We start from the raw sequence: 25,071 nt of genomic DNA on the forward strand, positions 1-25,071 counted from the left end.
ACTCTTTCTTATCATTAAAATTCAACCCAACCTTTTCCGAAGTGGTGGTAAATGTAAAGAAAAAAAAATCAGAAGTGTCATTTCCTTGACCTACAGGAATATTTGATTTAACCTACAACTGTCTCATTACTTTTTTGACCTTTGACTCACATAAAGCACTGCAGACAATACTTTGCCAGTTTCAGAATGACCATGGGAAAGAAATTAATTTAATCAACAATACGCCACGAAGTCGTTCTCAGGCTTGAGATCTATATGGCGTATTTGGAATTTGCTTAGACTTCACTTAAGTATAACTTAGCTGTTGTTAAGCTTAGCATAATTTTTTATTTCGTTTTTATAGTTATTTGACAGCCGAGCTTAAGATAGCCCAAACAAACCTCCAGTTCGCGTTTTATCACACTCAGAATTATAGTTAAGTAAAGTCTGAGTAAATCTCAGCCTAACACAAAAATCTCAAATCTAACATCAATAAAAGTAAACACACTTGTTTAACATAATATATTCAATATCATTACATTTTCCTATTAAAGTCTATGAGCAATTAAGTGTATTATTCCATGCCAGTAGTCTGTGGTTCACTGGCTTTGTTCTTCTTTCGTTTGAGAATATCTTCGAGCTCTGCCTGCAGGTCTGCGTACCGCTTCTGTAATTGTTTCTCGCGTTCGGTCTGTCGGTTCACATCCTCCGTCAATGACTGAAAAAAATACAATTACTGATGTAAATGTGGACGGATTAACATGTGTCTAAATTGATTGGGCTGTTAAGCCCATTATAATTAGGCCGCCGCTCTAAGGATCTTTAGAGCGTACTCAGAATTTACTTACGTAAAACTTAGCTGAGTTCAAGAGCAATCTTTGATTTGGTATTTATAGTCATTTGACAGCTGAAATTATGCTGACCTTAAGGTAAGACAGCCCAATAGAATCGTCAATCGTGTACGTTGTCGATTATTTTTAAACAAATTTTTATACTGAATTATAGCTACTCAGAATTTTTCGAGAATCCTGAGCGGTACTTCATTGTAATGGTCAGGGCGTATCAATTACCACCAGCTGAACGTCCTGCTTGTCTTGCACCTTATTGTTATATAAAAAACCGTGGCATACCTCAATTCTCCTCGGTATGGCAGCCTTCTCTAGGTCAGCCAGGAACTTGAAGCTGGCTAGCTCCTGGTTGGCCTGCTCGATCTGATCCTGCAGCTCCTCGAACTGCTTGATCAGCAACGCGCTTCGACTCTGGTACCCACCTGGAACCATAATGGTTGTCAAACTATTATTCTTCACCAGACTTGCCACGAACCTGGATCTTATAAGATCGTTCTTTATGGAAGAGGAGAACCCACGAGCATAAGGGTCACCTGATGGTAGGTGATCACCGCAACATTGCATGCAATTTGGTCATTTACACAACACAATTATCATAGATCTTAGTCGTATGATATACAGTTCTATCATCGCTTTTGGCGGGAAGCGATGTGATTGGTTAGTTTTGATCGCTAATGGACGCCACGCCCATATCCCCGGCAAAAATTGGTTTACGCGAACTTTATAGTCATAGTTCGTATTGTCGGTCACAGCATATCAATAACAATCAGATGAACAATTTGCTCTTCTATGATTGTAACCTTAAAACCCTGAGTATGTAAGGTAAGTATTTTGAATACTGGTAGAATACGTCACATAACTTGAAAACCAGCAAAGGACTATTTCATATTAGGATTAAGAGATTGAACTCGCCTTTTGATGCCATACTGTAGAACAGCGCTTCATCAAAATAACGCAAATGTTATGTGTATGTATTAAGGTCTTTAAACACCTTCCAAAATATTAGAGAGATGCCTTAAACAATTATGCATAAACAAAATTATGGCTAATAGATAAATTCTTCTATAGCTCACATGACTTCTTAAGCCAGAAATACTAATATTTAAAAAGTAATTATTTGAGACGTACCTAAACTAATGTTATTTTAATGATTCTATTGACTTATAGCTTTGTAATGTGTATTAATGACGTTTAAAAATATTAATTTGAAATTTAGACAGTCAAATATTTGTACCAATTGTCCAGAACTATGCTTCCACGGTTCATACAAATGAATTAATTACATTTCATTTCAGAACCAAACTGACCTGTTAAGACGCGAATCTTTTTCTCCATTTTGGAGCACTTTTTGGCTTCCTTCGACATGTGGCTTCTGTTCTGTTCCAAACGCTTCTCCGCGGACTCCAAACGATCTTTCTTACTCGCTAAATTAGCACGAGTGTATCTGTTCTGACCTGGCAGGAACAACACCTGAAACCGTCGCCATTGATTATAATAATAATATATATCATAAAATCTCGAAATTATACTAAATATATACTTAAACCAACAATAGACACAGATAAATGTAGGCTATGCCATCAAACCACTGAAACAATAGATCACATTACGGGAGGCTGTAACGTATTAGCTAATAAATAATACACACACCGCCATGATAACGTCGCTAAACACATTCATCAACAACTTGCCCTGAAACATAAATTACTCAATACATACACACCATATTATCAATACAAACCAAATAAAGTCATGGAAAATAGCATCGCCAAATTATACTGGGACATAGATATAAGGACTGACCGTACTATTCTCAGTAATAGGCCTGACATCACACTAACCTTAAAACAGTCGAAAACAACCTACCTGATAGATGTAGCCATAACCAATACCCACAATCTTAAGCAGAAACACACCGAAAAAATCTAAAAATATATATCACTTGCAGATGAAATAAAACAAATGTGGCACAAAGAAACTGTCAGAATTATACCCATCATAATTTCGTCAACAGGTGTAATACCAAAATATTTGAAATCTGCTCTCAAACTTTTAGATCTTCACGAAAATACATATATTCCCTTACAAAAATCAATAATTATAGATACTTGCTCTATAGTCCGCCGTTTAATGAACCCAATTTCTTTCACAATCCAAGACGAAAATCATACCAATCATCATTCATTAACACACAACTCATCAACACCACATCTTCATACGCAAAACATTTGAACCATTACCGACCTAGAGTCGAGAACAAAAATCTGTTGAAATAATAATATTTAACATTTATCCTCAATTTCATCAATGACACTTCAAACTGAGTTCAATACAACTAACAATGTAAACGGGTTCAAATCGACTTGATCTCGATTAAACACAATGCGATTTTAAGAATAACTTCTGAGCGTGTTGAAGTAACTGAGTTCTATTCTTTTCTTTCGACTGTGGCTTCTGTGGAAGTCTGTCGAAACGGCGGAAGTGTGGAAACTGTCGTAACTTAGTTTACATGTCATAAACAATAGAATATATCAAATAATACCTGTCAAAACTGTCATCGATAAGTATGAACAAAATCAAAATTGTTAATTAATGTCAATGTTTCTGTTTCTATAAGACAGAGACAGCTCTTGAACGCGATCAAATATGTTGAACGCCCAAAATTCGGCGGTCAGAGTTTAAACGCGTCTAGCCTGCGTAAATTTGTGTTGGTGAAATCAAAATTGAATCTGTAAACTCGTTTACAGGCGTAAGCTTAGTCAAAAGTCACCGAGTTAGCTCAAATGATATCGAAACTGAAGTGGCAGACCACATGGTTCAACGGACAGGTGGCCCTTGGGGCAGTAAGGTCCTCGAATGGCGACCACGTACCGGAAGACCTTTGGGGTAAGCCTTTATACATATCCAGCATGAGACGTTTTCCACCTGATATGAGTATAAACAGGGATAGAACTGTGTCATATTTATGTGTGTGCGTGACAAGTAGTCCATATTATGGTAGTTTTGATTCGTTTTTTCGTTACATTTTTGACTAGTCATTAAGTAAACGGCTTGTCCCCATGTTATCGCGTGTGGATTATACACAACCACATAGTCACTGAAACACCAAAGGAGTGCACAAATAGTCTATTTATTATTAATTAATAAAATAAACAAAGAAACGTCAAATGTGCAGTGCAATCCTTATTGATTTTTCTAAAAATAAAAACGACCTTTCACAGTATCGTTGGTGTGTTGCTAAAAACAAATTCTTTCAGCTATAGTGACGTCACAAAATGGTCGTCGGTGTCACGCGACATACAGATAATAAAAAATAAAATCATTTTGAAATTATAAGTAATTCTCATGTTTCTATAACAAATTAGTATTGAATTTGTATTTCTTATGTTAAAAAGTCTATAAATAAAATAATTTCATAAGTTAATTTTCATAGATGAAACTGACCTATCCAAAAACATGCATTACCAACCTGAGCCAAACACTCCTCCCAGACTTGCGTGTACGACTCGATACTGAGCTCCCCATGATTCATCCCGGTCTTGACTACCTCCATCTCTTTCTCCAGTTGCCTCCTAGCGGTCGCCAGCTCCTCTGCCGTGAACTCTTCATACGGATGTTGTTCTAGGTAAGCTAAATGTGCAGCCTGCAGTTGTACAGCACGTTTCTTGTCTATGCCAGCTATATTTTTTTAAAAACATTGTAAAAATTCAGAACCATGATGTTCACAATCCGAAAAGCGTTCTATGGAATCACTATGGAATTGTTTATTAATATCTACAAATATAAACTACAATACGCCTTCCAAATTTGGAGTCCATATTTTAAAAAGACATTCCATTATTAAAAAGGGTACAAAGAAGAGCAACTATGGTTTGAAAGAGATGTCATACTAAAAACGCCCCAGTAACTCAACCTAACCTTACTGGAACAGAGTAGGAAGAGAGGAGACCTCATTAAAACGTGATAATGCTTAAATAATTTATATAAGCAATCAATGAAAACAGGCCAGGTTTATTATTTTAGTGTGCGTAACAAGTTACGTCTTACATTCGGGTTTGTATGTAATTTTTTGGTAGTGTGCGTGCATTGCTCAAAATAGATGTTAGTTAACCTTAGTTGAAAACATCAACTTTTTTCGAAGTTTTCGCAGCTGCCACAGTCTATTCGCGACGTATAAATGATCTAAGAAGGACGGAGATAATAATAACTCGCTAACGCAATGTAGCGCAGTAGAAAGTAGGTAAAAGTGCATTTGTTTACATTCTTTATCACGTCTCGTTGGCCTTAATATAGTACAGCAGCAGGTGTACCTGTGTTGGGCGAGTGCAGCGCGTCGTAGTGCAACATGGCCACCATCTCGCTCTTGAGCAGCTCCTCGGCCCGCTGCAGCGCCGACAGCGTGCCGCCGCCGCGGGTGGGAGCGCTCACCTCCAGCGGCCGCACGCAGCCACGCTGCACCGCCTGCGACCGGAGCGCCATCTCCGCCGCACCTGAAATATACTAGCGGTTTAGCACCATAGTAGCGTCCACTGCTAGACAAAGGCCTCCCCCTAAGATCGCCATGATGATCGGTCTTGCGTAGCCCTCATCCAACCTACTCCGGCGATCTTGACTAGATCGTCGTTCCATCTTGTGGGCGGCCTACCAACACTGCGTCTTCCGGTACGTGGTCGCTATTCGAGGACTTTACTGCCCCAACGGCCATCTGTTCGTCGAATTATGTGCCTTGCCTACTGCCACTTCAGTTTCGCAATCGTTTGGACTATGTCGGTTACTTTGGTTCTCCTACGGATCTCCTCATTTCTGATTAGATCTCGCAGGGAAACTCCGAGCATAGCCCTCTTCATTGCTCTCTGAGCGACCATGGGCTTTCTCATAAGACCACGTCTGCGTACCGTAAGTCATCACTGGCAACACATACTAGTTGAAAACCTTCGTCTTCAGACACTGCGGTATTTGAGACGAGAAGATTTTACAGAGCTTCCCGAACACTGCCCATCCGAGTTGGATTCGACCTCTTTCTCGAAATTGGACCTGCCTAACTGGATTGTTTGTCCGAGGTAGACGTACTCGTCGACAATTAGGAGTAGGTACGACATGGATATTTGACATGATTTTCGTCTTGTCCATGTTCATTTTGAGACCTACTCCTTGGGAAGCTGTATTGAGGCATTTATCGCCCTTTTTTGAAGAACAGCACCACTACACTTCTGTGCCATGCTTGCGGCGTTTTGCCCTCGAGGATAACGGAATTGAATAGTTTCTGGAGGGTCTTAAGTACAGGGGTACCACCAGCTCTCAGAAGCTCAGCTGTAATTCCATCATCACCCGGCGCCTTGTTGTTTTTAAGCTGTTTTAGGGCCATACTAAACTCGTACAGGTCGACGTACGTCGCTGACATCGGGGATATCTTCGATATAGTGTCGGATTAATTTGGCTCTTGGGTCTTCAGCCTTCTTGGTAACAGGTACCGGTGCGGTCGTGTATCAACATGATGTCCGTAGAACTTCTTGACTTCCCTCAAAAGTTCGAGTTTAGAGAAAACGACCCTGTCGTCACCGGTCTTCAGCTTTGTCAGTTGGCTCTGCCCGATAGACAAATCTCCTGCGAATACTTTTTAGTCTTTGTTACGCTCTATGGCCGTCTTCACACAATCTGTATTGTGGCGGCGTATATCGTGAGTCATGACTTGGAGATCTGTCTATTTAGCTGCCTATACTGGGAAGCATCGTCCGGGGACTGAAGGGTCATTTGGCTTCTTACATCCATTAAGGTTACAGTCTGAGATTTTTCCGGTTTGAACGGCTGGCCTTGAAGAAATTAGACCCAGCCGTTCGAACAGCTGCCACGAACCTGTTATTATACTCGTCCACGTCTACGCAGTCACCGAGGCATTCGAAGCGGTTTTGCAATTCGAGTTGAAAGTTTTCAGGGTTTTGGATCTGGATGGGTGCGGGTCGGAGCGTAGACTTCACCAGTCGAGACCGCTCCAGGTTTGGATTGATATTCAATGTGCCTCTTACTATGCGTTGATCACTTCCAGTTTTCACTGAGTTGATCACGGAGACATCATTGAATATATGTCTTTTGGTCGACATAATGAAGTAGATCTCATTTTTGGTGGCACCATCGGGGCTGATCCAAGTCCGTTTGCGTTGTACTGGCTTCATGAAGAAGGATTTCATCATATATAGATCCTTCTTCTCCACGAAGTCAGCCAGCATCTGGCCTCGGGCGTTCCGATTTCCATAACCAAATTGCCCCACTCTGAACTCGCCGATACGTTTTCCCAGTCTTGCATTGAATTCTCCCATGACAACGTTGGGTCTTCGAAGTATGAATGATGTCCTCATACATGGCCTCCACCTCTTCGTCTGAGTGTGTCGAAGTCGGAGCGTCTGAACGACCTTCAACGAATACCGTACAGTAATTCTGAGTATTATGTACGCTACCCTAGTCTAGTCGACACGCTCCCCACCTCCGTTACGATGTTGACGAGAGACTTGTGGACGAAGAACCCGACACCACCGTGGAACAGTTGGTCGCCCTCCCAGAAGTAGAGCATGTGTCCAGAATTTAGGATTATCGAGCCCTCACCCTGTCTTCGGATCTCAGATAACCCCATGACATCCCATCGTAATCTGCTCACAGCTTCCTCCAGTTCCTCCAACCTCTCGTCGGTCCGCAGTGTCTTGACATTGTATGTTGCCAGTGCCAATGGTCTTCGTTTGTGGTAGCGCTGCCGCACACGGGGATTCTTAGCATCCCCTGCCCTGTCGCTTATGAGGCTGCTACCGTGGCCACCACGAGCGGGGCTTGCGGGTACTGGGGACTGTCTTATAGTGTGTCATATTTTGGGGGTTTTTTTGCCATAATCACCACACGTGGCTGGCGGGTTGGCGATCGCAGTAAGTAGTGTGTTCTTAACGAAGATGCTGCTACCCATCCTCCGTTGTTTGTATCCCTTAGTCACCTCTTACGACACCCACGGGAGGAAATGGGGTGGTGCTATTCTGGTGTGACACCACACGCGTATTAATAGTGCCCATACCTAATTATATATCAATCTGTGGTTAATAGAGATACGAGAGAGCGACCACAATAACAAATTAATATTATAAAAAAATCTAAAATTTCCTATATGCAATTATTAAGATCCTGTAGATGGACCCAAGACTGAAAAGTCAAATAACCATGCCAAAATATTTTATGAACGATACATCATCATTAGCTTAGCTAGACGGAAAGAGCGGATAGTATATTTCTAAACCATATATTATCATATTTGTAGTAGCAAAGTTATTCTTACGTCTCTCCTGTTGTTCCCTCAGGATCCTCTCGTCAGCTTCAGCTTGATCTTCAATGTCACTGTGGCGAGATGTCTCCATGGGCTCATCACTCTCCTGTTCTGGGACTACAATTTCGTAATCATTTTTGGGTGCTGGCAGAGAGAGTAATGCACTACGAACTGATGATTTTAACTGAAATTTAAAAAAGTTTTATTATAGATAAAGTATTTGTTATACCAAACAGTCAGCCCCCCAACCTATCAAGCCACGTACTGCGAACGCAAATCCGTAGTGCTAGACGGGAAGTGACCGCTAACTCACACCGATGAATCGTGCGTGAAGCCGATTTAAATAAATAAAGTTGTCTCATAATAGTTAAAATATTTTCTTGGCTAGTTTTCTAGTTCTTTTTTCAAATTAAGTCAAAAATGCAAATTTTAATTTGATTTTTCGGTCATAATTTTAAAATAAACTAAAAGCCAAATTTCATAACGATTTTTTTTGTTACTAATGCATTTTAGTGAAAAATATTCCAATTTTTTTTTATAATATCGTTGTACGTAACGTACGTTCTAAGTTTATAAATAACCAGTGTTTAATCGTTTTTATAAATCAGTAGAAAAATGAGATTTGAATTTATACTTATTTTAAGGAATTTTGTAAAAAGATAAAAACTTGATAACTCAAAAATGATTCACTTTTGATTGAAATAATCGCAAATAGTCACTCCTATCACCTCCTAACAGGAATACGTCCAATTATTAATAACCCTGTATATCTATCAAATCTCAATTTCGATAATCAGTAATATAACTCACTACGCACGAACCATTCCTAAAACTCTTCGTATGTGTATTGATAAAACAAAATTACTCAATGATCACACTGCACACACAACAGATATAACGATAATCAAAGATAATCGCGGGGTGCGAAAGAAGCCGGAACAGAAAGACAGGGTGCTTTTTTGATGTCACCCGGCCGACACGGTATCACAATACAAGTTATATAACAGTAGCGTAACTCAGCGGTCTCCTTGAAATTTTTAGTTATGTCTGTGCGGAGAGCTAGGGTTAATACATAAAAAAATATTGACGCGGACGGCGCGGCGCAGTTTATTTAATTCGGACAGCGACCAGTCCCGGCGGCGTACGGTGTGGCATTCAATAGTTTTGTCTTCCCAATATTGCTTAGCGGCTGTGTAAATCGTGTAGGTGCGTGCGTCGATTCGGGCGCTCTAGTATGAATTCAAAGTACTATTCTATTACTGTATTGTGACAGTGTAACTGAATCAACGTTGTCGGTGTCGGGAATGTATCCACTCTTTAATAGGCTATCCTTTAATTTTTTTTTAATATAATCGCTTTTTAATATAATAAAATATAAGATTCGATAGCCAACCGGTATTTTTAACTGCCTAAAATAATTCCGCTTTATGCTACGAAAAATTGTTTTCAATTTAAATGATAAATAGTCGCCGCAAAGGGAGCCGCCAAGATAGTGACGGCTTAATAACATAAACAAAGAAACGTGAAATGTGCAGTGCAATCTTTAATGATGTTTCTAAAAACGACCTTTCATAGTCTATTATTGTTGAGTTTGTAAAAACTAATTGTCTCTGCTAACGTGACGTCACAAAACGGTGGCCGGCGTTTTCGGTCACGTGACATACTGATAATAAAAGGATGATTTTAATGTTGAAATTATAGAAAATTCTCGTGTTTTTTTACAAATTAGTATAGAATTTGTATTTGTTATGGTAAAAATTCTATAAATAACATACTTTCATAATTTAATTTTGATAGATGAAACTAACCTATTATATTCTGTTCTGTCGGCAGAACTGTAGGGATGTACACGCAATGGAAGTACAGAGATTGTGGTGTATTATTTCGTACTTCAGATATAAAAAAGAAGAAGAAATAGAAAATTTTGGGGTCATCCTATTCTTTCTGAACGATTATTAAAGGGACTGTTTCATATTAAACATTTGGTTCTAAAACTTTATCCAAATAAATTTGCACACTTCATACCACAAAGGTGTTTTGCTACAGTGCTGGTCTGTTTTCTATTCCTTGAATCAACATCGAGCATGTCTAGCGCCAGTGCAGACTACAGACTAAAGTGAGCGTCGTCTGCGTTAGCGCGTATTGACGCGAACGTTATATATTATTGGCGCACTTTTTGTACGGTGTGTTCTGTCAGATCTAAGAGGAATCTTTCTGGTCGTCGTTTGCAGTACTGCATATAATTCTATATGTTTTATTATCACAGACTAAAAAGAGCGTCACGGATAGTCTGTCGTATGCGATAATAAACACTTACATATGTATTTTCTTTACCTCAAAAAGCTATGTTATATTGAAAAAAAGTACCTGTTTCTGTTGTTGCCTATGTTCTGCTGGAGTATCTCCAGCACTGAGTCGATCTTCTGGGTTAATACTCAGTTTATCTCGTAGTCCCGGAGTCTGAAAGAAGTTATATATGAAGATAAGGTTTGTTGATGACGGCCTTGAAGGAAGATGTACGCGCTTTTTTTGAAGGTACCCGACGTGGGTACCTTCAAATCGTCCCGGAAACACCGCACAAGGAAGCTCATTGTTGTACGTGGAAGATAGTTCCTTGAAAACCGCACTGTGGTGGAATTTGCCTTGAGGAAAACTTAGACTAAATACATTATAAGTTAGTAATTAAATATTATTATTTTATCATAAGTTTATTTGTTACGGCTCTAGTCCTCAGTAATAAATATTCTCATTTCATTTATTTGAAAATCTGCAGAATAATCTTTGAAGGTATAATGTTGTTTTATATTAGAGGGGGCGGACGGGCAAGAGGCTCACGGGATGGGCAGTGGTAACCACCCATGGACATCCACAACAACAGGTGTCAAAAGATGCGTTGCATCTTTAAGGTGAAAGTATGCTCTTTTCTTGAAGGTCTCTAACTCGTATCGGTTCGGGCAAACAGCAGCCGGTATTGATTCTATAAGGTGGCTGTGCGAGGCAAGAAATTCTATGCAAATCGCGCGGTTGTGGAATGCCAGACGTCAAAATGATGCGGGTGGTATTTTGCATGTTGACGTAATGTTGGAATTCGGTCGCTGAAATCAACCCCAACAGCTCCTCGAAGCACTCCCTGTGATAAATGCGGTAGAAGATGCAAAGAGAACCCACATCTCTACGTAACCTCAAAGAATCAAGCCGATTGGAGATGACTTGATCGACGATGATTCGAGCCGCTCTTCGTTGTAAGCGGTCAAATGGAAGAAGCTCGTACTGGGAGCGCCTGCCCAGAGGTAAGAACAATATTCCATGTGAGGCCGAATTTGCGCCTTATATTGCTGGCGGTGGCTTATGGTGAAGTACTGTTTCGCCTTACTTAGTACATCCAAGCTTTTTAGAGGCCAGTTTGGTCTTCTCTTCCAAGTGACCACGGAACTGAACGTCGTTCGATATATCGACGCCAAGTATGCCAATACAGGCTGTAGTTAGAGGAGTAAATCGAGGGGATACAACAAAGGGAGACTTTTTAGCAGTACACGCAAAAATTTGTACTTTCTAGGGGTTGAATTGGACTTAATTTATTCTGCCCGATTCCGGCACTGTAAAGCAATACTACAATATATACTCACATAAAAATACTACAAAAATTAATATCATACCAATAGCCCAGTTTGACCCTGGCCTTGACCTGGTGTTGCAAAGCTGCTTGGTGTTGAAACTTCACTGCGGGAGGATCTGTAATTATTAATTAATAAATCGATAGTAGAAACTAAGATTCTGCCTCTGGGAAGTAAGGTTGAAACAACTTATGAAATTCATACGGCCTTACAAATAATCTTGGTATAAAGTTATAACTGAGAACAAACCAAGATTATGCAAAATGTTTACAAATATACATTTTGCATATGATTGGTTAATTAGGACGTTATTATATATTATGATTGGTTATAACGTTTCCCCCGCTTATTTGCAAAGCTTATCATTATTAGTATTGACAGAGTTGCCAGCAATATAGTCAAGATTTTGCATATTCTTGGTTTAATTGTCAGGTATAACTTTATACCAAGTTTATTTGTAAGACAGATAGGGTTTTAATATTTTAATACAGTATTTTTAAGGCACCTTTTGTGTACCCAGAAAAAAGGTGTAATGTAACCCAAGGCCTACGTACGTACAACCCCAGCAGCAAGCTAATTTCTCCTCCTCTGATTCAAAACGGGTCAAGTGCAATTTGGAATCGCACCGTTTAGTTGGTTATGGTGACACATCAACCTATAAATTTTGTTAAATATTTTTTTTAACTTTTTGCTACTGCCATTGCTCCGCATCCGAAAGGCGCCGGGTCGATACCATCCGCCACGTACTAATGTGTATTCTCTCTCTGCTCTTATAGTTAGGTAAACGTACACATAGTTGCGAAGAAATAATAAGTTATATGTACAGACATTAATAGGATTACTATTGAATTTGTTATTTTTAAGGGATCTCCCTTAGTTCTGGGGAAATACACAAATTAGTTAAACATCTAATTCACCTTAAAAATTTAACATTTTGGTTTAAGCCAATGTAACCGTAAAGTTGAAAAAAAAACTTGCGATCTACATAATATACGCACAAGATGTTGATAAATAGAACTTACCGGAACGGCGTCGCTAGCACAGTATTGGGGGTAGCAACAGCCTGAGAGTTGGGCAAAGCACCCGAAAAGTCGGGTTCGTGCAGCGGTGTGTTGAGCCCCCCCTTTAGGGGCGTGTCCACGTGTGTTAGCGCCATTACGTTCTGCGCTTCCATTAGAACTCTGCGAATAATTTAAAATATTATAATAATAATAAAATCATTTATTCACTGACCATGCATTTAAACTTATATACTACTTATTAAATATGTTTTCTTAAATCTTTTAAAAAGTAAAATTAAATAAAATTATGTTAATGTACAGCAACCACTTCATAGGTCAGGTTGTCTTTCGACATAGGCCTCCACCAGTCCCTTTCACTTATCTCTATCTCGCGCTAACCTTCTTCATCCTGTTGGTAAATCATCCTCCCATCTTTTAATTTGACTTTTAAGTTTCCCGTTTCTAGGGTACCACTCTAATACATCCTTTGTCCATTTTCAATTTAGAATATTAACTTTATTTAAATAAAACAATTTTTAAAGCATTCTTTTATAATTGTAACTGTATTTTTACATTCGATTTTGCGTAAAAGCAACAAAACTATTAGTTGCCTCGGAGACGGTATTTAGACATATGGTTTTTTTTGCAAAATCTACTGACAGTGTCCTCTTCTTTTTTGGGTTTGTGTAGTTTTGGGTTTTAATTAAGAGATTATTTGATCCCAGGTGTTAGATATTTTTACCCGGTCTTTTCTATTGAAATTTAGGTGCTTTATAATTTCAATGGCTTCACGTACCCGTCATGGAAGAAATCTATTCTCTTTTGCCAAAACTTTTGGTTGGTCGACGTAGTGGTTTGACGGTTGATGGTGTTGCAGCTGACTTTAAGTGAGTGAAGTCTGTGTTTAATATCCGCAATAAGTTCTTAAAGTCGACTCGAGATATTGCGCTTGGTTAGAATTATCGCAGAATGCCAAGCGAACAGCCAATTTTCGGAATCCAATATGACTGATCACAGTGTGTGTGTTTTTAAAGTCAAAGTCAATTAATTTTTTCAATTAGGCTAACACTAATCGGTATTGAAACGTCACTATAAATGTTTCTTTTAAATTACTGAATCTACCATATTATGTTGTTAATTTGATGTTACTAATCCTTTTACCAAAATACCATTTTTGTTGCATCACTTTACATATATTGTAGTTGAAATTATTTGTAAAAGGATGAAACTGTAAATATTGATTTAAAAGAGTGGTAATGAGTTTCTTGCCACTTCTTCAAATTAAAACTCAACCCTCACCGATGTGGCGGTAATTAACCCGGACGAGTCTGGCCCGATTGTGCTGACGTCATAAGACGGCAGCATGACTCTCCCACTTCTAAGAAGACATTCAAGAAAAGAGCATACTCCCAACATAAAGGTTGGCAACGCACCACTTGTCCCATGGTTTTGCGGATGTCTGTGGGCCGTTGCGTCACCACGCCCCTACAATACATCTCAGAGATACAGCAAGATAGAAAAGGTAACCGAATCTATTGTTACTATAACCCGTTTTGATTAACAAGTCGTAAACAGTCAGCCACTCTTGGCATTCGCTTAGTATTTTCAAAATATTTAAACACTAGCTAACACACACTTTGACATGTTATATATAATTGGTCACGCATTAGCGAGCCGTTAGGTTTTCCATACGCTAGTATATTCTATCTTTCTTATAATTAAACGAAATGTAAAGTTACTCCAAGTTTAAAATTACTTGTCACTGTTATGTGATTCTGCAGTGACAAAGGTAAAATACGGTGTTATTACAAAAAAGTTAAACGTGTTGAACACTTGTTTTAAAAAACGTTCAATTACAAATTCGTCTTTATCTTGTTTAGCGTCAATCTTTAGGCTCACTTAAATAGTTAGACACTGTTTAACAAAACGCGTGTCTAACCCATGTTTAAATTATAGGAATTAATTTGTAATAACTTTAGTGCGCGTTTATTTATTTATAAAGTTTGCCAACAGGTTTACATCTTAGTTACGACCAGAATTCACATTCATATTTTAAATAGAGATTATTACGACGGTATTTATAAATGACACAGTTACGGCCGTTCCCAATATACTATCTACAGATAGAGATAAATTACTATTTTCTACTGTCAGTAATTAGCTGTCAATAATCTGAAGCTGTCCCAATTAACCCGATAAGTCATTCTTATCGCCTTATATTGCTATATATATCGCTGGTAAGCTATACGTCGTCCCATTGACAGACAGCGTGTACGGATAAGGTGAGTTACCGTCTATAAGTTTATTGGGACAGAAAAGTCAACGATAGTTACGATTTTTATCTCAAGTAAGAGATAGACTGAATATTGGGAACGGCCATTAATATATAGTGGATAGTTTCTTTCAAAGTTAAGTTTTTTTGCAAATAAATATAGCAGTAATAATAGCTATGAGAATAGATTAAATACATTTCAAATGAGATCTCTGCGAATACGAAGAATTGCTTCACAATTGCTGTGTTTACATAAACTTTTAAGCTATGATATGGACTGTCCTTAGCTTTTATCACAAATCGGTTTGCATTCAATTTGCCTTCAATTGTCGGCTTAGTACTTTTTCCCCAATGCACATTAAATTCCACCACAGTAATTATGGCTTAAACTCTCCACCACAGCTAATGTTACAATTATAATATAGATGAAAACATTGATATCTTCTTTTCAAACTTTCTTAATTTTAAAAAACAAATTTATATTTTAATTAATTTATAGATTTTAGATTTTATAATATCACATGTATTTCGTATAGTAATGTTGTGCCTACCTATAATTTAAGTACATTTAAACTATTTTATTATATTTGTTTAATTCTTAGTGCATAAGTTAATAAATTGTATTTAGTTGGTAAGCCTTTATAAATAAATAAATAAATGAATAGTGACCGGTCGTGGTGCGCCGCGGGAGTACGTAGCGCCGTAGCCGGTGCGGGCGTGAGCGCGTAGTGAGCGAGTAATGCATCCGTAGCGGCGCCCGCGTCGCCCGCTGACTCTCGTGCTACTTCCGACGCGCGACCTAGCTTCACCACTTGCTGGAGCTCCTGCAATATATATCTACCATTAGTGATTTCTACTGGGGGTAAACTAGAGGGTTATATTCAAATTCAAATATTTTTATTCAAAATAGGATGTGACATCACTTATCGAAAGTCAAAAAACTACCACCCATTCCAAAAATTTTTAAAAACGTTTGCGATATTTTAAGATGCACACACTGACTGATAGGAGGAATATATTGGATTGTCTCTTTTTATATAAAATTGTTAACAGTGGAATTGACTGCCCCGAAATTCTCTCGTTAATTAATGTATCCGCTCCCATGAGACTCCCGAGAAGCAGGCAAACACGATACATTTTCAACAAATACTGCAAAGTCTATCTAGGTCACTTTCGTACTCTTAATAGAATTGATCGCACTTATAATAGCCTTCCGAAAGTTGATCGAACTATAGACATTTTTAATGATAAGCTCTCTGCTTTTCGGTATAAACTTCGGAAATTGATATGTTGCTAGACAGGAAAATAATTTGCTGCTCAACAAAAATTATTCATTTAATGTAATATTTTAGTTCTGCCGTATTTAAGTAAAATAAGTTTTCTTCATTTTTATTTATAATTGTATTGTGTCTTATTATATAATTGTATCATATTGTATCTTAGTATTAGTTCTTCTGTTGTTAAAATTAAAAAAATATGTATGTTTTACTTGCATGTGGTCGTTGCCTGTAAGTGCAATAACACTTAGACTTAGACTTCTTTAGATTTATATTTAATGTAATTGGCTAGTGATTATTGTGTTGGCGATGCTAATAAATAAATGAATACCTCAGACCTGAGAAGAATGGTCGCAACAAACTCAGCGGGCTTTTTTTTTCATTGAAAAGATGAATAAGATTAAATAGTTTTGCTTTCGGTATTTTGAACGCTCCATATATTACGTCACAAGTTAAGGAGAGGGAGGGGGTCGCTAAATTTTATGACAACACAGTTTTTTCAAAAAATAATTATTTTTCTCAAACATGCATGGAAATATTGTTATTCTTTTCGAAAAAGAGCACGCGAAGTATCGAATTATCGGACAAGGAAATCACTGCCATTACAGGAGCGTTTTTTGAGATTAGAAAATTACAACGCTCCTGCAATGTTTTATGAAACGGCGTGCTGGGGTTATTAAATACTCTTTGATCGGATCTCTTTTTGTCATTCTTGGCATACCATAGTCTATTTGCGTTTGCCTGTCGGCACAGACGATAAAAAAGATGGTGGCAAAGCTGAAAATTCGTCTTGATTTATTATAAACATACCTAGTTAAATATAAATTTAATAATAATTAAAATGACTACCAACGGTTCAGAGGGTGAAATGGAGACTGATTGTAGGTACTCCACCAGAATTAAGATTTCTTCCAGCGAAGTCAAAAGAAAAATACACGAAAGTATATGAAATTTTGTAGTTCTAAAAACGAGAAAAAAGTGAACATTTTCTCCGAAACAGTATTTTTGGCGTATTTTAATGAGATTGCTAAAACTAAAAAGACATCTCCATTACGGGCAATTCATTCCATGCTGAAATATACAGTTTATATTAAAAACGGCATTAACTTGAAAAATTATGGGAATTTAACTACTTTTCTTAAACGACAATCGACCGGATTTAAGAGAAAGAAATCGAAAATTTTATTTAAATTTGGCGAAAACATAAAGCAATTTTTAATTAAAGCCCCAGATTATATATAATTAGCAAAAAAGGTAAAATAAATTTAACGTATAATACACGGACGAGTAATAAAAGAAGGACTCAGTGTCACCTTACATAACAGTGAGGCACCAAAATAAGCCGGTAAACGTGAAAATACATATCACCACGCAACCACTTACACTAATACAAGCCAATCGGCCGCCATTATGAGATTTGCTATCGTCTGTGGCAGATCAGTTTGCGTCGCAATATTTTTTTTTTAAATGCTGTCGTGCGTTGTGAAAAAGTGTTAAAACAAAACTATAAAAGTATTCGTGGATATATGATTATTTAAGGGAGAAAAAATTGTGTAACTGGTATACCGCAAACACACTAGCGTAAAGGTGCTTCACTTGCTAATATCACGGCGCGGAGTCCTTCTTTTTTTACAAGTCCGTGGTGTAATATAAAAAGTGTTTTATTTCCCTGCATTCTTTTGAGAAAAGCACGAAATATGCTCGATGTAAAGGCTTCTACAATATGATCCCAGAAACTGTACAAAACAAATGTGTTACTAAATTTAAAAGAATTGTTAAAAAACGTTTGTGTGGGAAAGGTTATTATAGCATAATCGATTTTCTTAATGACACCACGGACTGAGAATAAAGCGAACACCCTCAGGCTCTTTAATTATAAATGTTTATTGTACGATATTACATTGTAATCCATATTTTATATTTAAAAAAAAGCCCGCTGAGTTTCTTGCGTCCATTCTTCTCAGGTCTGAGGCAGTCTCTTTTGAATGGGTGATAGTATTTGACGTTCAATAAGTGATTTTAAATCCTATTTTGAATAAAATATTTGAATTTGAAAACTATATATGCCTCGGCGGGAAATGGCAATTGCCTGTCTCGTATTTAATGATACTCGACCTGCAATTGCCTATTTCCCGACCTTTGCAATAATGTACTGTTATATTATCTAAGTAATACAACCCAAAACATAAACTACATGTCTACTGAAGAATAACATTAAAATAGTTGCAACTCTGTCTGCATGAATATAAGGTTTAATTTGTTCTGTTGGCAAATTGCACTCGCTTTACTATTCTCGCGAGCCCCACCCCCTTTGATAATATATGCCGCCACAATGCACCGTTATTTCTTTGTTTCTATTTATTCGATAATTGACTTTCGCCGAGTGAACAATGTCGTTTTCTTAGTTCTGCTATCTTGTGACTTTTAACTTATTAAACATTTTTAATATTTTGAAATAAAAAAAAAGTTATTTTGGTAATATTTACCGTAAATAACATAAAGCACTACACAAGCTACAGTGCAGCTTATACTGATAAAAAAATGGAATATATATAATACAAGGAAATAAAAATAATTTAGAAACACTGCGGGTCTCGAACCCCCGACCTCTCGCTTTCTGTGCGAGGGCTCAGGGCACTCGGACGGAACCCGAGAGGTCACGGGTTCGAGTCCCGCATCGTTCATAAATTTTGGTTACAAATTTAATTCGTATAATTAATCCCGAAATGAGGCATATCACGTTAAAAATAACAAATTGTTTATGATAAAAAATTGTAATTGTTGGTGATCTGAGTTCCTTAATCCGCGAATATCTTTTATAATTAAACAACAGCAGAGTTATTACGAAAAATAATTTGCAATGCGTCATCACCTTGCCAATGCGAAGTTGCTTTCGTAATGTGGTCTTACTTCTGCGTTTCAAACTCACCTAGATTTATCATTATTGTGATGTTGATGTTACAAAAAAATACTAGAATACTATAGAAACAACACCATACCTGGTCTGTAACTTGAGGTTCTGGTAACACAAGTTTGCTGCGTTTCCTAGCTGGTTGATCTCCTTGTAACATTGCTTGAGGAACATCATTTTCCTTTCTCTGTTTCAACTTTTGTTTATCTTTGCGTCGGTCACGCTAAAAATATATTAAACATTTACTTATTGATGTAAAAATTGTTTAAATACTTATTTAACAAAAACCAATTATTCAAACTTACTTCTTCTTTTTCAGAATGTAATTCTCCATCTAAATGCTGTTGCCTCAACCTTGAGAAGTCAGGTGCCATTGGGTCCACCACTTCTTCTGATGTATCGTAGAAACCTGACGCCGGTTTCTTCTCAAATGGTATCTCTGAATTGTAATCAACACCTCGTTTTTTCTTTTTTCTGTGGGATAGTTTATCATTAATACTATTTTTTTTGACAAAAAGGGACGAGACGAGCAGGACGTTCAGCTGATGGTAATTGATACATCCTGCTCATTACAATACAGTGCCGCTCAGGATTCTTGAAAGACCCAAAAATTCTGAGCAGCACTACAATTGCGCTCGTAACCTTGAGACATAAGTGCTGTTTCACTAGCTCCGGCGTCTTTCAGATCAAAACACAAAACATTATTATGTTTACACATTACACCTGCACGTCAGAAAAAGGCGCCGTTGTGGTGTGTTGTGGTAATCTATCAAATTCAAAGCAATCTGTTCAAAGGAGCATACCACTGGTCGCCATTATGCAATTAGTCGCCTCTTACGACACCCTTGGGCCTGTGACTTCCATATTATTTTTATGCCCCGGGAATGCACAGGGCAAAATCATAAAATAGTATATTATAAAATGACATTATGTTAACCATAAACTCTGCATTAACAGTAAATTAAGCCAATAAAATGGGAGCGAGAGGGAATTTGTGAATTGCGGGAGAACAATAAATCTATGGCAAATTTAAGTTTTATAAATTTATAATAATCCTATGACCATATTCAAGTGAAAAAAAAATAAATAGAAGAATAATGAGTACTGATTTAATAATGACCTTATTAATTTTTTTAGTTGCCATAAATAAATGACAAAGTTATTTAATCCTCATTGTTATAATGGTACAAACATTAAATTAATTATTTATTTTTTATAAATAATGTCAATACAAGTGGCACACTTGCCTCATTGGCACTGATATTCCGGCAGCACTAAGTTCTCTGCGCTTCTGCAAAGCTGCCAGTCGTCTGGCCTCTTCCAGTTGTTTCTCACGGGCCTTTCGTTTTGCCTTCTTACCCTGAGTGTTAGCCAGACGGGCTCGAGCTTCTGACAGCATTTCCAGTTCTGCAAAACAAATATTAGCAAATATAAAATATCAGAAACTATAACTCCTTAATATTGTATGGGAAATGGGGCGGGGGTATCATCAATAAATTTTCCCTTACAGATATTGATTGACGCAACCCCTACTCCCAGCATCTATCCGATGCTGGGTTTGGCGAATGGTTTAGAGGAATACCAATACAGTGACCCCCTAAACAAGGCCATTGGACTATCCTTCTCGAGGTTGCCGCCCGTTCTTTGGGCAAGTGCCTTCGAAGAGTCATTTAAAACTTATAGGACACCTCGCAGGACTGCACGATTTCGTGCGCGAGCCGAGGCTAGGAAAGCGAGGATAAAAGCCGCCAAAAGTAACCACTTTGGCGGGTGGGTTCCCCTAAACCTAAAGAGGTATAGGGAGGCAGCGCTACTGTTGATAAAGGCAAGTCCGCAGTATAGCCCCCAATCGTACCAGTAGAAGGCGGTAGAAGGCGGTAGAAGGCGGTAGTAAGCCCCAAAAAAGGCCACGTGGGAAACGCGCTGGCAAAAGCGTTCAAGAGAGGGCGGAAGCTCGTGCTGTTTCTGGCCAAGGTCCACACCCACCCAAGGGCAACAAAAGAGCTCGCCCTGATGACACTTTGTCATCCAGCGAGGACGTCAAGCGTACGCGAACGAACCCGCGGCCTTCTCCCAAAAAGGGCTCCATTAATTACGCAGACATCTGCAAATCCAACAATTTGCTAGCCGCGATAATGAAAGAGCCCTTGAAGGACATAAAACCTGAACATGCCGAGGCGATACAGTCGGCAATAGAGGGTGCGGTAGAAGCAGAAGTCTGCGCCTCAACCTCCATCTCAGAGCCAACCATGGTGAGGGTACCCTCAAGCTTTGATGCGAGGACACTTACATCGTGGAATGGCTTAAAAGGACTGTCTCCAAAATCACTTCGCCACTCCCACACACCCTAGTGGTCAGACGTCAAGCTGACATCCCCAGAAAGGTAAAGGCAACGATGATCATCCCAAGGTTTTCCAAGGACGAAAATCTCAACATGCTGCAAACCAGATTCGCCGGGCAGAATCCGTGGTACAATGTCCGCGCCTGGAGTTTGTGCCACATTCCAGAACCGGATGAAAGTGGCAGGGTGCGCATAGTCCTTGGGATACCGGAGGCAGATGTAGCTGAGCTCAACAAGCGAGATCGTAGGGTCTCGTATAAATGTGGCTCAGTGTACGTGAATTTCCTCGATGAGGAGGGTAAAGGCAGCAAGCCACCAAAACCAAACCCGGACATGGCAGCTCAGCCGAGAATACCAACCTCGACCGTTCCTGAGGCGGCGCCCGAGAACCGCATGGATGTCGTGCCGGAAGGAGGGCAGCAGCCCTCAGGTGCAGCCCCAGACGCTACACATCAGCAGAGGGCCGACGATGTCTCTATGACAACTACTTCTAAAGAGGTTGGGGCTCCCATAGAGACCAAACCGCGCTCCAAAGACTGGTGGCAGCAAGTGGCCGAGGAGGAGGATCAAACAAAGGAGGTGGAGGAGAGTCTACTGCACAGAGATGGCAGCCCAAACCGATCTACCTCAACTCCTAAAAATTATAAATACAAACCTTTAGCACAGCTATACCGCAACGGCTAACCTGCGACATTTGTTGGAGGGAAACACCGAGACCATAGCCCTAATCCAGGAGCCGTGGATTAGAAATGGCAATATATGTGGTCTCATTAACATTGGGGGCAAACTTCAAACTGCCACCGAAGGTAAACCATGTTCATGTATATATACTCCGCGACATGTAACAACCACCATTATAAATGAGGTATGTTCCAGAGATTTAACCGCTGTGAAACTCCAGGCAGATGACCGCTTAGGTCTATCAGATGTGGTCCTAGCGTCGGTCTATATGCCGTGGGAAGAGGAGGTACCAACACCGCTCACCGCGCTAGTCACATACTGCGAGACAGAGAGGCTGGAACTCATAATCTCCGCTGACTCCAATGCACATATCTTTTTTCAACTAACCTTTATATACTTAACAGGGGCACTGAGCCAACCTATGATACGGCGCGAGCCCAAACTATAATCGACCAAATAATGGCAACCGACCATGTCTTTTCACTCGTCACTGACTGGCACGTTTTTGGATGAACATTCATGCTTGGATCACACATGGATTAGGTACAACCTTCGCTTAAACATGAAACCTGCCCTGCCAAAGCGGAACCCGCGTAAAACGGACCGCACCAAGTACGACAGATTGGTGAGGAATGAGCTTATGACCATTTCCCTGTCAAACGAGTATAGCGATACTGCAGGTATAGAAACACATTTAACTAACATAACTCAAACGTTAATCAACAGCTATGAACAGATGTGCCCTCTTACTTCGAAAAAGCCCAACTCAAACGACAGAAGTGTGTGGTGGGATTCAGAGCTAGATAGGCTGCGCTGCAAAGTAAGGAAGCTGCTCAACAGAGCCAAAAATACCCAAGCACTAGACGACTGGGACGCATATAAGCAAGCTCAGTAACGGTTCAAGAGGCGCATCCGTGAAAGGAAGAGAGAAAGCTGGAGATGCTTCTGCACTTTCATTGAATCCACAAACCAAGCAGCTAAAGTAAAAAACATCCTTTCATGTGACCGAAAGAAGCCTAGGTTGCTTGAAAAAATCCGACGACACATACACTAAATCCGGTACCGAGACCTGCAAACTACTCCTGGCTGCCTCATCACCAACAACCAGATGTGGAATGAGGAGGAAGGTCGCATAGCAACACACCGGATCAAATGGATTGGACCACAGCTCACATGATGGTAGACAAAGACAAGGTAATGTGGGCAATTATTAACAGCTTTCTTCCATTTAAAACTGGAGACCTGGACTGGATCTTCCCAGGGCTGCTACAATGGAGCTTTATGGGGCCGCTAGCAGTACATCTAATTGCTATCTACAGGGCGTGCCTGGCCTACAATCACATACCCCTCCAATGGAGTTTTTTTTGTTGATTTTTGGTTTGTTACTCCATTGAGTTATACCATGTACTACTGATCTATTATAACTTTTTAAGGCTAGTAATGAATGTGTTAATACTCTTAGTATAAGTTAACTTACCATCCTCATCCATGTCTTTTGGATCTGGTCTTGCAGGTTTGGTTTCAGGATTTGGATCTATCTCTCCAGGTTTTAACTTTCGTGGATCATCACCCATATCATCTCCCTCCTCCTTCTTTTGAGCTTGATCACTTTAGAATAATAAGAACATTATTTAAGCTTTATTAAAATTGTTTAGAATTAAATATATCAAAAATATAATATTTACATAAAGGCAAATTTGCAGAGATAATATCAATTACTATAAAAATAAGAAGAATATTTAGCTTTTGTGTTAAAAAATTATAATCAATTGGTAAATTTATATATCTCTCTAGTTGTTTTTACTTACAGAAGGTATTCATATCGCTCCAAGCACTGGGCTGCAGTACGACCAATTATAGGGGCTATTGTCCTCCATTGTGTAGGCATTAACTTGGCCAGATGTAGAAGCTTCTCATCTTCTTCACGAGACCATTCCGTTTTCTTGATGCTTGGATCCAACCACTCGTACCAACGCGCTTTGCATTGCTTAGCCGACTTTCGATGAAGTAAAGATGCTATACGTGACCATTGATTTTTGCCATATTTCATAACAGCCGCTTTGAGAATTTCATCCTGAAAGGTTTAGTTGAAGATATTATATTGCGAAAAACAAAAAAAATATAAATTATTGTGCCCGAAAATGGAGTAAATAAAGTACCTCGGTGTTTCGCCAAACGCCACCCTTTATCATTATACGCGGCATGGTGACTAGTTATAACTTAGACTTAGCTGCAGGTAACTTAAATATGATTCTTATTAATATTTAAAACAGGAAATTAGCACTGTAAAATATTATTATTATAAAGTATTTAGAAAATAATGATTCCTACAGATAGTCAATAGGAGCCTAATTGCCTATATTAAAGCATTAGAAAACTATGTTGACACTTGACAAGTTGAAGTTGACAGCTGAATACTGAATGTGAATACCTAGCAATCAAATATCAATTCAAATTCAAATAATTTTAAATTTTCTTGGGCGGTGGGTGAATGCTTGCAACAAATGCCTAAAGGAATTTCTTAATTCTTATTATTTATTTACTTTTCGTGTAAACACACACGCTGCATTTTAATTTCTGTTGATTATATAATTAGTAATTTGTGTGTTTTTATAAGTGTGTTGTCTTATTAATTGTAAGTATTTTTGTTTATATTGTATTCATTTGTGGAAATATGATCGGTGGAGTTTAAAGTTTAAAGTAAATTATTGTCCGCTTACACTACATATACCAAAAAGATATACTGGAAAAGATATAGTAGTCAATAAATAGTCTTATAGACAAATTTTATTCAATTCAAGGAACTTAACATTTAAATAACCAGTTTAACTAATTATTTTATCTAAATAA

At 38.6% G+C, this 25,071-nt stretch overlaps 1 protein-coding gene and 1 long non-coding RNA gene across 2 annotated transcripts in view; one reads left to right on the forward strand and one right to left on the reverse strand.

Moving 5' to 3' along the window:
* The window catches only part of LOC126969119 (uncharacterized), a 174,766-nt gene that overhangs the window by 143,267 nt on the left and 6,428 nt on the right, over window positions 1-25,071 (forward strand). The window lies entirely within an intron of this gene.
* On the reverse strand, window positions 487-24,579 carry LOC126968645 (cell division cycle 5-like protein). Its single transcript, XM_050813671.1, has 16 exons — window positions 24,381-24,579; window positions 24,030-24,295; window positions 23,699-23,829; window positions 20,447-20,606; window positions 19,505-19,673; window positions 19,288-19,422; window positions 15,681-15,835; window positions 12,761-12,919; window positions 11,781-11,856; window positions 10,492-10,584; window positions 8,137-8,308; window positions 5,138-5,317; window positions 4,297-4,505; window positions 2,135-2,297; window positions 1,110-1,249; window positions 487-697 (listed from the first exon to the last, which is right to left on the reverse strand). The coding sequence occupies exons 1-16, from the start codon at window positions 24,423-24,425 to the stop codon at window positions 554-556; spliced, it is 2,397 nt and encodes a 798-aa protein (XP_050669628.1). The 5' UTR covers window positions 24,426-24,579; the 3' UTR covers window positions 487-553.

The sequence above is a fragment of the Leptidea sinapis genome, chromosome 1, assembly GCF_905404315.1.
Source record: "Leptidea sinapis chromosome 1, ilLepSina1.1, whole genome shotgun sequence".
Taxonomy (NCBI): domain Eukaryota; kingdom Metazoa; phylum Arthropoda; class Insecta; order Lepidoptera; family Pieridae; genus Leptidea; species Leptidea sinapis.